At 38.6% G+C, this 13,563-nt stretch overlaps 1 protein-coding gene across 3 annotated transcripts in view; it reads right to left on the bottom strand.

The window, feature by feature from the left end:
* The window catches only part of MMS19 (MMS19 homolog, cytosolic iron-sulfur assembly component), a 37,524-nt gene that overhangs the window by 23,086 nt on the left and 875 nt on the right, over nt 1-13,563 (bottom strand). For all 3 annotated transcript variants that reach the window (XM_081073510.1, XM_081073508.1, XM_081073509.1), the window contains exon 2: nt 3,866-3,914. Coding sequence is in view for 2 of the 3 variants with exons in the window: in XM_081073508.1 (XP_080929634.1) it covers nt 3,866-3,914 (49 nt within the window). In the remaining variant the exon portion in view is untranslated. The remainder of the gene's footprint in view (nt 1-3,865; nt 3,915-13,563) is intronic.

The raw sequence follows: 13,563 nt of genomic DNA, 5'->3' as shown, positions 1-13,563 counted from the left end.
ATCTCCATGTAATTGTGTTTTTTCCTGCTTTCTTTTTGCAGTTGATATCCAATTTCAAAGCCCTGTGATCAGAGAATATGCTTTGTATGATTTCAATCTTCTTAAATTTGCTGAGGCTGATTTTATGTCCCAATATATGGTCTATCCTTGAGAATGTTCCATGTACACTAGAAAAGCATGTATAGTCTGATGTTTTAGAATGAAGTGCTCTATATATGTCAATTATGTCCATTTCATCTAATGTGTCATTTAGGGCTGCTATTTCGTTATTTATTTTTTGTTTGGATGATCTATCCATAGCTGTCAATGATGTATTTAAGTCCCCTAGTATAATTGTGTTTTGCTCAATTTCTCCCTTTAGTTCTGTTAGTGGTTGCTTGGTATATTTTGGTGCTCCCTGATTGAGGGCATAAATATTGATGACTGTTATGTCTTCTTGTTGTATAGTCCCCTTTACCATTATGAAATGTCCATCTTTGTCTCTTGTTAGCTTTTTCACCCTGAAGTCTGTTTCATCTGATATCATTATGGCTACACCTGATTTTCTCTGGGTACCATGTGCTTGGAGTGTCAATTTCCACCCTTTCACTTTGAGTCTATGCTTGTCCTTGTAGCTGAGATGTGTCTCTTGTAGGCAGCATATGGTTGGGTTTAGTTTTTTGATCCAATCTGCTACTCTGTGTCTCTTTATTGGTGAGTTCAGTCCATTTACATTCAGGGTGATTATTGATATGTGAGGATTTCCTGTCATTCTGTCTTTAGTTTTCTGGTAAGGCTGTGTCTCCATTGTTTCTTTGCCTTTTTGTTGTTGTCTATTATTTCTGTGTGGTAGTATTCTATGATGTTTCCCTCTGTTTCTTCTTTTATTACAGTATATATTTCAGATTTGGATGTTTTTTGAGTGGTTACCCTTGAGTTTATGTAAAAGAAAGTTTGATATTTAGAGTATTCCAGTTTCTTCAGTACGCTTACTTTCTCTATTCCCATATTCCAGTTCAGGCCTTTACTCTCCCCCTTTTTATGTTTTGGTTGCCACAAATTGTCCCTGTTGATGGTGGCCAAATAGCCTCCTTTAGTTTTTCTTGTAATGCAAATCGTGTATTAGAAAATTCCCTCAGCTTCTGTAAGTCTGGAAAGGTCTTTATTCCTCCTTCATATCTAAAAGATATCTTTGCTGGATATATTATTCTTGGCTCATAATTTCTCTCTTTCAATAGTTTGAATATCTGGTTCCACTCCCTCCTGGCTTGTAGAGTTTCTGGTGAAAAATCTGATGATAATCTAATGGACTTTCCTTTGTAGGTTACCGTTTGCTTTTCCCTGGCTGCCTTGAGGATTCTTTCTTTGTCGTTGATTTTAGTCAGCTTCAATACAATGTGCCTTGGAGAAGGCCTGTTGGGATTGAGGTAATTAGGTGTTCTATTTGCTTCTTGGATTCGAGGATCCAGTTCTGTCCACAAGTTTGGGAAGTTCTCACCAACAATTTGTTTGAATATATTCTCTGTTCCCTTCTCTCTTCTCCTTCTGGTATGCCCTTTATTCTTATATTGCTCTTTCTGATCGAGTCAGAAAGTTCTTGTAGAGTTCTTTCATTTCTTTTAAGTCTCAAGTCTCTTTCTTCTTCCATCTGTGTAATTTCTAGGTTTGTATGTTCGATGTCACTGATTCTTTTCTCCTTCTGGTTAACTCTACTACCTAAGGTGGTTATTTCATTCTTAATTTCTTCTATTGAGTTCTTAATCTCCAGAAGTTCTATTTGGTTCTTTTTTTGAAATTTCAATCTCTTTCATAAAATGCTCATGTTGTTCTTTGATGGTGTTTCTGAGTTCATTAAACTTCCTTTCTGTGTTTTCTTGCATCTCGTTGAGTTTTTTCAGAACTGCAATCTTGAATTCTCTGTCATTTAAGTCACATATTTCCATATCTTTAAGTTCCTTTTCTGGAGACTTTTCACTTTCTTTCTTAGCTGTCTTGTTGCGTTGGTTATTCATGGCAATTACTGATTTATTATTTCTCTTCCTAGACATCTATAGGAGTGGCTTCTGCAACAGGTTGATAGGAAGAGGTCTTTCTTTTGTTTTCCAGTACTTGCTGGTAGAATGCTTTTTTTTCTCTCTCACACGATAGTGCTATGTTTTCTCTGCACTATTCCAGCTTCTCACACAATGGGGGGATTCCCTGGGAGACGGGCTTCTCCTCTGTTAATAGTTCACCTGGATCACAAGGTGCAGTGTTCATGAGGGTATGCCGAGAGCTTTTGAAATTCCAAAGCTCTTCCTGCACCAGATTAAGAGCCAGTATTTTTCAGCAGTTCTGTTTACTCCTGCAGGGATCCACCCAGATAGGTGGGGCCAGGGGCGGGGTGAGTTGTAAGAGGTGGCCCAGAGCAATGGTGGTGTCCACCACCACAGCCAGTCCTGGTTCCACAGCTCCCTCCCTTTTGCTGGAACTAGTTGGGCTGCGAATCTGTGTCTGCAGTCCACAGTTCTCAGTACAGCAACTATTCTGTTCTTTTGATCTGACACTGCTACTGTTCCGCTTCTAGCACCAGGCAGGTGGGGCAGGGCGAGCTCTGAGAGAGTGTGAGGGGGGCGGCTAGTCTCAGTGCCTAAGGCTTCCGTTCTCTGCTCAGCAGTGATGGCTTAAACCACCGTTTTCAGCCTTCTTCCCTCAGTCTTTCTCTGACGTCTGTGCCGTGAGGGTTGGGTTCAGCTGTGTTGTATGCTGCCCCCTCGGCCCTGTGGGCCACAAGCGGAGCCCTAGCAGTCCGAGTTCCCTCTCCCGCAGCTGGGGTAGTTCCGGGATGCAGCGAGCTTGGAGCACTGAGCTAGGTCTGTGTCCTGCGCACGCGAGGCTCCGTCTCCACACTTCTCCCTTCCCTCCCCCAGCCTCGCGTGATTCGCCCACATTTAGGTGAATTCAGTAGTGGGCCTCTTCGTCTTGCCTGTCTGCTGTGCAGGGGGTCCTTTGTGCAGTTATTGTTGTTTGATTAGTTGTAAATTCCAGGGGAGCTTTACAGAGACTCACCTCACGCCGCCATTTTGATGACTTCGAGTGTTTGATGTTTTGAGACATGAATTTTTATTTATATTTGAGTAAAGGTGTTATTATTTTTTTTGAATGAACCAATCCCAGAACAACACGAGTAGAAAGCCAAATGGTCACATATGTGGAAGGAATGTATAATAGTAACCTACGGCATCCACATAAATTTTCTACTTTCCTCTGTTTTGGAAGACATGCTGGACATGACTGTTAACCTTTGCTAAGACCTGGCAATTTAAACGGTCTACGTCTACCAAGTAAGAAATATGAGGAAAGCAGGCATTAGACTACGAGCACATACTTCCTCACGTCCTTAGAATATCTGGTCGCAACAAGGATCTTCCAGCTGTTTCCCCAAGTCTTTTCTTATAGTGGGGACCTAGTGCAAGGTCAGCTTCCTGGCAACACCCCAGATAGGGCCCACTGGCAGGTCTGAGTCAGATGTAGGCTAACTAGAATCCCTTGGGAGTCGGTGGGTATGAAGCAGAAGAGGAAACACAATTCTAATTAAATAACAGTTAATGGCCTTCAACCATGCACCTCACCCCAAACCTGTGGGCTGATCCAGGGGCTGATGTGGCCACAGGCTGCGTGTTCCCAACACTTCCTTAGAGCCTTAATCAAGTGGCATGAAACTTTTATCAGGAGAAACACAGGCTTAGCCTGAGTTTCTGATCGCGGGGAGGGGGTGGGGGAGGAAGGTGTTGGGCTACAGTAGGAGAAATTCAGGAGCAATTAGCTCCAGGGAAGCAGCGGTGCACAAAATAACTTTCTAAGGATGCATCGGCTGGGCTGGGCATTCTAGAACAGAGCCTCTTACCCAAGGGCTTCCACCACTTGTAACACTGTATAGCTTCCAGATTTCACACCTGGAGGAAAGAAAAGAGAGAAATATGAAAAAAACAAAACCCAAACCCTATCCCAGGGTTCAATGGCTCTAATTAGCAATGTTTCCTGCCTACCCTAGGGTTTGTACCATGGGGCCCACTATGCTTGCCAAGAGCCCCTCCTAAATGAGAAGCGTTACTGTAACATGTAACACTTTGAATATTCTGCTTCAAGTATAAAAACTGAAAAGTAAATATAGCATTTGTAGATTGTACATGTACATTATCGTGTACCCAGAAAATCCAAGCGAAACACTGAAAAAGTATCACAAGTAAAACAACTCGTTAGGGAGGCTGGGTAGAAAATGAATATTATTAAATTAAGAAACTTTGGGTGGCTGGTTGGGTCAGTGGTTAGAGTGCGGTGCTCATAACACCAAGGTCACTGGTTCAATTCCCACATGGGCCAGTAAGCTGCGCCCTCCATAACTAGATTGAAACAACTGACTTGACATGGAGCTGATGGGTCCTGAAAAAACATACTGTTCTCCAATATTCCCCAATAAAAATTAAAAAACACAAAACACTTCACATATATAAACACAATAGCTTGTAAAATGATATATATGTATAAAAGATCCTATTTACAATAGCCATCCTCCCACCAAAACAAAAATAGAGAAATACCTGGATACGAACTTTAAAAATGTGAAGATGTAAATGGTGAAAACTTTAAAGCACCACTGAGGATCACAAAAGAAAACTCAAATAGAAAGGCAAGCCATATTCTTGAAAGACTCAAGATAACAAATCTCCCAAAGTAATCTATAATTTTAAGATAATCTCTATAATTTTAAGACAAGCAGTAGAATTTTGGGGGTAACTAGATAAGCTTAGTCTAATGTTAATGTGTGAAAAATAATATATAATTAGACAGGCAAAATTCAAAAAAAGAGTTATGGGATAGGGAGGGAAGGCAGAACTTCCAGATATTAAAAGACAGTTATAAAGTCACAACAATTAAAATATTTTATACTTTTGAATATACTTGAAATTTTCCACAAGTAAAAAACCCCAAAGCAACCAGTGTAGTAGGAGTCCACAGTCAGACAAAGCTATCAATGGAAACAGAATAAAGTCTAGCCAGAGACACAAATACCTATGAGAATAAATGATTTTAAAAATCATATTCCAATTAACGGGAAAAACAAGACTATTCAGTAAATGGTGTTGAGATGATTGAATATATTTGGAAAAATTAACATTGGCTCTGAATCTTTCACCAAAATAAATTTTAAAAAAAATTTTTATTGGGGTATATTGGGGAACAGTGTGTTTCTTCAGGGCCCATCAGCTCCAAGTCGTTGTCCTTCAATCTAGTTGTTGAGGGCACAGCCCACCATCCCATGTGGGAATTGAACTGGCAACCTTGTTGTTGAGAGCTCACGCTCTAACCAACTGAGCCATCCGGCCGCCCCTCACCAAAATAAATTTTAAATGGATTAAAGAAAAAAAAACATGAGGGAAAATTTTAAGTATAACATAAAATTCAGAAGTCATAAAAGAAAGATTGGTTAAAAATCAGCTACATGAAAAATAATTGGATTTTCAGCAAGGCAAAAAACTCATCATAAGACAAATTGGGAAAAAATGTTTGCAATTCTTACAACAAAGAGCTATTTTACCGATATATAAAAAGCTCCTACAAATCAATGAGAAAAAGACCAACAACCAGTTTTAAAATGGACAGAAACAAAAAACGAACAGGCATTTCACAAAAGATGCTAAACCATGTTCACAATAGAAATTAAACTACACATAAACTTTGTTTTTAATTTACTAGATTGGCAAAGAGAAAAAAACTTCCTAACACTTATGTTTGGTGGTAATATGCAGAAAAAGGCACTTTCACACATTGTAGGTGGAGTATAAACTGGAACAACTCCTTTATGGAGGGTAATTTCACAATTGCAAGTGTACATATGCCTTAACACAGGAAATCTTGAAATTTATTCTATATACTTTTAAAAGCACAAAATAATGCATCTATCAGGTTATTCATTACAGAATTATTTATAATAGCAAATGACTACAAACAAATGGCCATCAATAAACCAGTTAAATAAAGTATAGTACATCCATACAATGGAATTTTCTGCAGCTACTTAGGAAAAAAAGTGAAGAAAGATTGAAGCTGCACGCGCGTACACACACGGAGCCAAAAAAATGTATAAACTATTAAAATTGTAATACCTAATATATACCGGTAACAAAAGATGAATACAAGTCACGTTTGACTTCTACAATTACAAAAGGTGCTCAAAGTGGTTACCATCAGCATCCAGACACTTCTGATTACAGTGAACTACTGCTTGAGCAACGTTGACCAGTGTCCACTTGTATACATTTTTTGGCACCCCTAATATATATGCTGATAATGGGACAAGATCTAAAAGCAGAACAGTGTACATAAATAGTATATGTATGTGCATAGCATTGTTTTTAAAGGGAGGGATTTATTTCTATTTGTATTTATTTATATCTCTGGAAAATAAAAGATACTAGTAATATTTTTTGTTTCTAGAGAGAGACACTGGATACATAGAGGGTTGAGAGGTAGACTTTTTAAAAACAAAGGTTGTATTTTAGAATAATTTTAGATTTAAAGAAAAGTTATAAAGATGGAACAGAGTATTCCTGTATACACTTCACCTGCAGTTTCCCTGAATGTTAACATCTTACATGATACACTTGTCAAAACTAAGAGAGGTTACCGTTGGTACATTACTATTAATTAAACTCTAGATTTTATTTGAGCTTTATTTGTTTTTCCACTAATGTCATTTTCTGTTCCAGGATCCAATTAAGGATACCACACTGCAATCAGCCATCATAAATCCTTAGTCTCTTCTGGTCTGTGAAAATTTCTAAGTCTTCCTCTTTTTCCATGACCTTGATATTTTAAAGAAGTACTTTACAGAATATCCCTCAATTTGCGTTCATTTGATGCTTTCCTTATTTTTAGACTGGGGTCTTGGATTTTGGGACGACTAGCACAGACAAGTGCCCTCTCTTGATTTCATATCAGGGGTACACGATATCAACATGACTCATCACTAGTGATTTTAACTCTCATCACTTGGTGAAGGTAGTATCAGCCGAGTCTCTGCATTATACAGTTACTGCTTCCCCCTTTCCTTTGGAAAGCAATCACTAAATCCAGCCCACACTCAAGGTGGAGAAGGAGGGGGAGATTAAGCTCCATTTTCCTAGAAGGAGGAACATCTTACCTATATTTTGGAATTATTCTGTAAGGGAGATTCATCTTTCTTCCTCTTTATTTATTCAGTACTTTATTTCATATCAGCATAGACTCATAGTCCAATACTAGGTTATTTTGTTGCTCAAATTTCTATCTTTAGTCAGTGGGAGCTTCTTAGGTTGATTCCTGTGTCTCATTGACATGCACTACCTATCCTTTTATTTTTTTAAAGCACTTTCTTACTTTTTGGCATTACAAATACAGCAGGTCCTCAAATACTGTCCTTTTGTTCAGCGTCCGTGCCTTGTAAAGTTGATGAAATGCCGGAAGAACTTAACCATTGTTTATATCAATTAGCCTATGTAAAATTGGTTTCTCTATTTGTTTCGCTTAAAGTTGCAGAATTTATCCATGACATTAAGTGACGACTTACTGTACTATAGGCTCATCTTGTAATTTCCCTGTTCCAAACCTACCATCAACCTTTTCTCCAAGAAGTACTGGTTCCTTTTATTGGAGAATGGTATCAGAAACCAACATCTGGGTGTGACTGTGCTTGTTGCCCTGGAGTGTCCCTGCTTCTAGGCCCTCCTTAGCAGAGAGAGAAAATATATATGGAGAATATATGTACATATTCTAATCCACCTATACATACACATCTATCATTATTTCTATATCTTTCCATATATATTAAACATAAGATCACAGTAAAGTACCACAGGGTTCATTTCTCTGACAGCTAGAAACCTGGTTCCCATTATGTACCATTTATTATTTTTCAACCCTAGTAAAGATATAAATTACTTTCAGAATTATCAGCCACTGTGAGAAACAAATTTATAAGCAGAGTGCAGTATTTATGTACAGTTTTGTCTTAAGCATTATAGTTTCCAGACAAAATATTGTTTTCCAACGTCACGCACATCAGCTTTTACCCCCACTCCCTTAAGTGAGGATATATTTATCATACACTAGTAATACAGTAGATTCACTTGTCACAGTCTGCATTCCATCTTGGGATGGGAGAATTCTCACTACATATCCTTTTGCACCTTTTGAATGTTGTACCATGTGAATATATTACTTATTTTTTTAAATGCAATTTTAACAGCACAATAGTAATTCACATAGATCTAACAGAAGCATCTTAGGATATACTTTCAAAGCAGAAACAAAGAGTAAAAGATTAGTAATCTTCCTAAGGGTTTGGTTAACAGAGAGGAGTTCTAGCTCAATAAGGTGTGGTAATCAGGCAATTACTTCCAGGAGCCTGTTTTAGGTTCCTGACCCACCTAACTCTAAATGTTGGGCTTTGGCTACAATGGAAAAAAAAAAAAGGCTTGAGAAAACTCAATTTCCAGTTCTCCTTAAGTCTGTGGTCTCAGAGCAATGTCTGTGAGCTGAGCTGGGCCCAGACCCGCTCTGGTACTAGAATAAGGAGAAGTCCAATCAGACCGAGGAAAGGAGCACTCTAGTTGGGAATCACAGCTGGCGACTGGCACCAAGTTAGACATCAGACACTCTTAGCCCTACTCGTACCAGGATGTGGAAGGCCAGCTCAGCTGCTGCCCCTGCTCCTGAGAAAGAGCCAAGGGAAAAATACGCAGGCTATAGTATAGGGTGGGGGAAGGGGCAGCAGCCAGACCAGCAAGACAGACCAAGGAACTGATATTTGGATTCTATACCCCATTCCTTAATGGTAACACTTAAGTGAAGAGAGATCTCATTTCTGGGTTATAAACCATAAGAGTATTGCACTATTTTGGAGGGTGAAAAGGATACTGTTTTTGGAAACTCCTGGCTAGAGCCCAGGAAAACTCTACTGAAAAGCCCATCTAAAAACTAGTATCAGAAGGAATTAGTAATTGTACATAGGAAGGTATAAGGGACTGATAATTGTTACTAGCAAAGAACATCACTGAATCGAATCATTCATCATCACTGAACTGATTCATCCAAGTCTTCTGTGGATGCTGGGCGAGGGTTTATCTTTGGAAATATCTCAAGTGCTGTGAGACAAAGACCTGCCTAAATTAGTTGCCTCTAATTTTCTAAAAACTGTAGGTAACATTTACACAGTGAAATGCACAGACATTTGATAAGTTTTAACAAAAATGTACCCTGAGTAACCAACACCCCAATCAAGATACAGAATATTTCCATCACCTGAAAAAGTTCCCTCATGCCTCCTACCAGTCAATTCCCACTACTATAAGTTGTCCCAAATTTTATAAATGAAAAAGGCTTCTTCAGCATTCAGTATACCTCATTATGAAACTAGCTGCTTTATCATTACAAAGAAACATCCTTTTGCACGATTCCTTGAACCCAAATATATGGGTGAACTCTCCTGGTAGAGCCCTTTAGTTTTCCTTCTTTCACAAGGATCCCACCTTGAATTAATGCAGCACAAACATAAAAAGTATGAAAGTAATACAAAATTAAGGGAAAACAAAGGTATTATTTACATTAGCTTTACAGCTATCACACAACAGTAAATAAGAGTTAAGAAAATGGCAAGGTCGCAAAAAAAAACTAGAACAGTATTTTGAGGATGCTTTCAACAAAGGCGGCTAAATTTAATATCTTATTCTAGTTCTGTTGAGTCTACCTCAGAAATGTCTTTTAAATATGACTCTTCCTTTTCATCCCTATGACCGGACCATACAGCGACAGATTTCAAAACAGCCCTCCATGTTTGATGAAACTGTTCTGGAATTTTTAGACAGTGGTGATGGTGGCAGACATTGTGAATATACTAAAAGCCAATTCACTGTACACTTACAATAGTTAAAGTGGTGCATTTTACCTCAATTAAAAAAAAAAAAAGGCTTCCAATCCATCCACACTCTATCCAGGATCACCTCCCACAAATGCAGTTACCTTCCCGCCCACCCACCTCCGGCTGCTCCTTGTTGCCTAAGACCTCACTGTGTGGGGCGTGATGTCCTTCACAGTCGAGTCCCCCAACCCCCTCTAGCTCACCTTTCCTCATGACTCCTATCATTCAGTCACATGAAATTGCAACATGTCCAGTTCTTCCATATCCTTAATCTCGTAAACATTCCCTTGGTTTGGAATGCCTCTTTTCTGCCCTTCTCAATCTGAGGAACTTCAACTCTTCAAGACTCAGCTCAAATGTCAACTCTTGGGAAACCTTACTTGATTCCCAAAACAGAATTAATCTCTTCTGTGTTTCCTCCATAATTCTTTTAAAAAATTGTCATGCGCATTTGTTTTCATTTTTTTCATTTGACATTTACTGAACACCTAATATAAATCAGATATTGTGTTAGAGGCTGGAGATAGAAATATAGACAGAAAGTTTTTAAGGAGCCCACAGTCTGTTGGGGCAGAAAGACATCTAACACAATCACAGTGTAAGAAGTTCACTGTTACCATAGTGATATAAACAGACTGGGTTAACATAAGAAAGGAGTAAAATTCCTGGGTTTATGGACCATCTCTCACTTACTTTAAGTGCATCATTCTCTTAACACTATAAATACTCCCAAATGAAAAAATACCTGAATATCTGGAGGTACTGTTAATTGTGTACTTGGACTCCTGGGATGAAAGAGCTAATAAAGACTTAATTTTCCTAAGGGGAGTATCACTGGCATTAAGGAAAAAACAAATGAAAGTTCCTTTCATTATGTAGGCAGGCCTAAACTTTTGCAAGCTGTCCAAGATTTGCTCTCTAAAAATGGACCTACTAGCACCTCCTAACTACACACAACTTCCACAGCAGGGTTCGTGTGGGGCACTGAGGAGTCATCAAAGATGTATTTACATGAGCCTGACATAGACTGCACAATCAGACCTCTGTCTGATGGAGTTGCAGCCTCTTGAGAATCTGGAGCAGCAGCCAAAAGGGGAAGGGGGAGGATATAAGGACGCAGGAAGAAGAAAAATCCCAATCAGGACTCAGTTCCAATTAAGCTCTCCAAATGTCCTTTCTGCTGAGGGTGCTACACACATTTCTCAGAACTACATTTTACTGTCCTTTAGCAATCTTTTGGATTCAGGAAGAGTGGTCTCCTCAGGGAATCACAAATGTGGGACAATATAATAAAGGCTGAAAAAAAGAAAATATAAATAACTAAGAGGATGAAAATTTATATCCATCACCTGTAATTTCAACATGTCCAAAAATCACTTCAAAATCAGTTCCTTTCCCAACCTCCATTTTTGGACAAAGTACTTCTCTTTTGCTTATCATCAGGCTCAAAAACTTGGGGTCATCCTAGAGTTCTCCCTCTCCTTCAAGCCCTATAACTAGTTAGGCCTCAAATTCCAGATTCTTCCTTTTCTCATTTCCATTCACTTATTCAGTTTTTTACTGCACATCTACTTATGCTACTCTCCAGGAGACTCTGTTGGTAGGAAAAGCAGAGTAGGATGTGGAGATACGTACAGAAATAGCTACTAAACAAGTCTGCTAATAAGTTTATGAGTGGTTGAGAAATAAATACCACACAGATTCTGAAGTGTGAGATGATGTCTGGTTGAAGTAATCAAAAATCACTTGGAAGGCAGGCAGTGAGCCCTCAATCTGGGCCTTGAATCCTACATTTACCTTTGATTAGACAGAGCTAGGGAAGGAAGCCATTCCGGGAATAGCAAATCAAGGTGGCTGCCTGGAACTAAAGGTCCAGGAGGGGACTAGCGAGAGTAAAGGCTGGAGCCAGGTAGGGGCAGCCTTTGACTGCCAGGTCATTTCTCTTCCATCATTTGAACCTTTCTATCTGATACTTACTTTCATCAGGAACCCAGATACAAAACAAAGTTGGTGGTAGCTGCCTCTGTGCTAACAGGGTGTTCCTTCTGCATTTACAATTTGTAGGAGAGGCTACCACTGTGAGTGGCTTAATACACAGTGGTCCTTTCAGTGGTCCTGTTAGTCGAGCACTAACAAAGCTTGACATTAGATGGAGGATCCCATCTTATTCTAGGGATGCTTCAAAACCTGGTCAGCCTTCACCAATCCTGGCTAGGGCTGTAAGCTAAGATCGGGAATACCAATTTAATTCTTCTCAAATTTGCTTTCATTATGCGACCCCTTTGCTCAAGGATCTACCATGACTCCTATTAACTACAATAGATCATTCAAGTCCCTTTGCCTGGAATCCAAGGTTATGCATAACACAACCCCCCAAACCTTTCAACCTTGTGTTGCTACCCCTCTGTTACTTATCTGTTACTACCAACCTCCTTTCTTAGTCTGAAGGGTTAAGTTACAACAGGGCTGGTGTTACAGTCTTAGCTGAGCTGAGTTCAATTTAAACTAGACAACAGTTTAGGCCATTTTTTTCAGGTATAAAAACATAAGTTTTACAAGGACATTTATAAGAACTTGGCCATTCTTATTCACATCGTCTTCTCAAGTGTGTTCTGCATTTGAAAAATGCAGAATTATTGTGTTCATGATATATAAATGTGAAAGAATAGTTACTAGTAACACTAATATAGCCATGTTCTTTATCTTGGTAGAAGGTAGGTGTATACATTTTTCAAAATCAGTGACTATACATAGGATTTGTACAATTCACTGGATATGAATTTTACACCAAATTAAACTGTAAACAAATACACCTACCAAAGTATTTAGGGGGAAGTGTACTGACATCTGCAAATTAAACGTATGGATAGATATGTGATAAAGCAAGTTACATTAAATTGGTAATGGCAAAATCTAGGTGGTGGGGTACTCGTATGTATGTTTCTTATGTAATTCTTTAGACTTTGCCGTGTTTTAAAATGTTCATAATAAAACACCAGGAAAAATGGCATTGAAAACACACTGTACTTGTTCATTATAATTGTAAGCACTAATAACACACTAAGCTTCATAAAGCTGTAAGCAGTTAAGCTTAGTGGAATGGCAGCATCAGGCATTTGCTCCTTGATGCTTCCATGCCACCTTGCACATATCTTTTATAGCTCTTTTCATGGTGTAGTGTACTATCTGTTTGCATGGTTTCCTCTCCCACCACACTACAGTGGCAGATACATAGCTAGTCTAATTTGTATTTATGTTCCTATTGCTTTGCATCTGTTTAAAGAATAATATATATTCAATAACGGTGGAATTATTGAATAAATAACTGGATAAAAGTGTAATTGCTAAGGAGCAAAGTATTGCACTTCTTGCAGATTTACTTTATTCATGTATCACATATTCTAAAAGTTAACATGTTAAATGTTCAAGAGCAATGCGTCCTTTACTTTTTCTCAAGACTGCACAATTTTCAAAAATACGCAAAACTCTTCTGTATTCATGAGATTTTGTATTCTCTTACGTAACACGAGGTCTGAATAATATTAGGCCTCCTAATATTCAATAACTTCTAATTTTTTTTCTAAAAGAGAATTCAAAGAAACCTGGCATTTGTTCATTCAAACCTTACATAAGCTGTCAGAACTAAC

This window comes from Rhinolophus hipposideros (assembly GCF_964194185.1).
Source record: "Rhinolophus hipposideros genome assembly, chromosome: 15".
Lineage (NCBI taxonomy): Eukaryota > Metazoa > Chordata > Mammalia > Chiroptera > Rhinolophidae > Rhinolophus > Rhinolophus hipposideros.
This window is presented reverse-complemented; position numbering and strand designations above follow the sequence as displayed.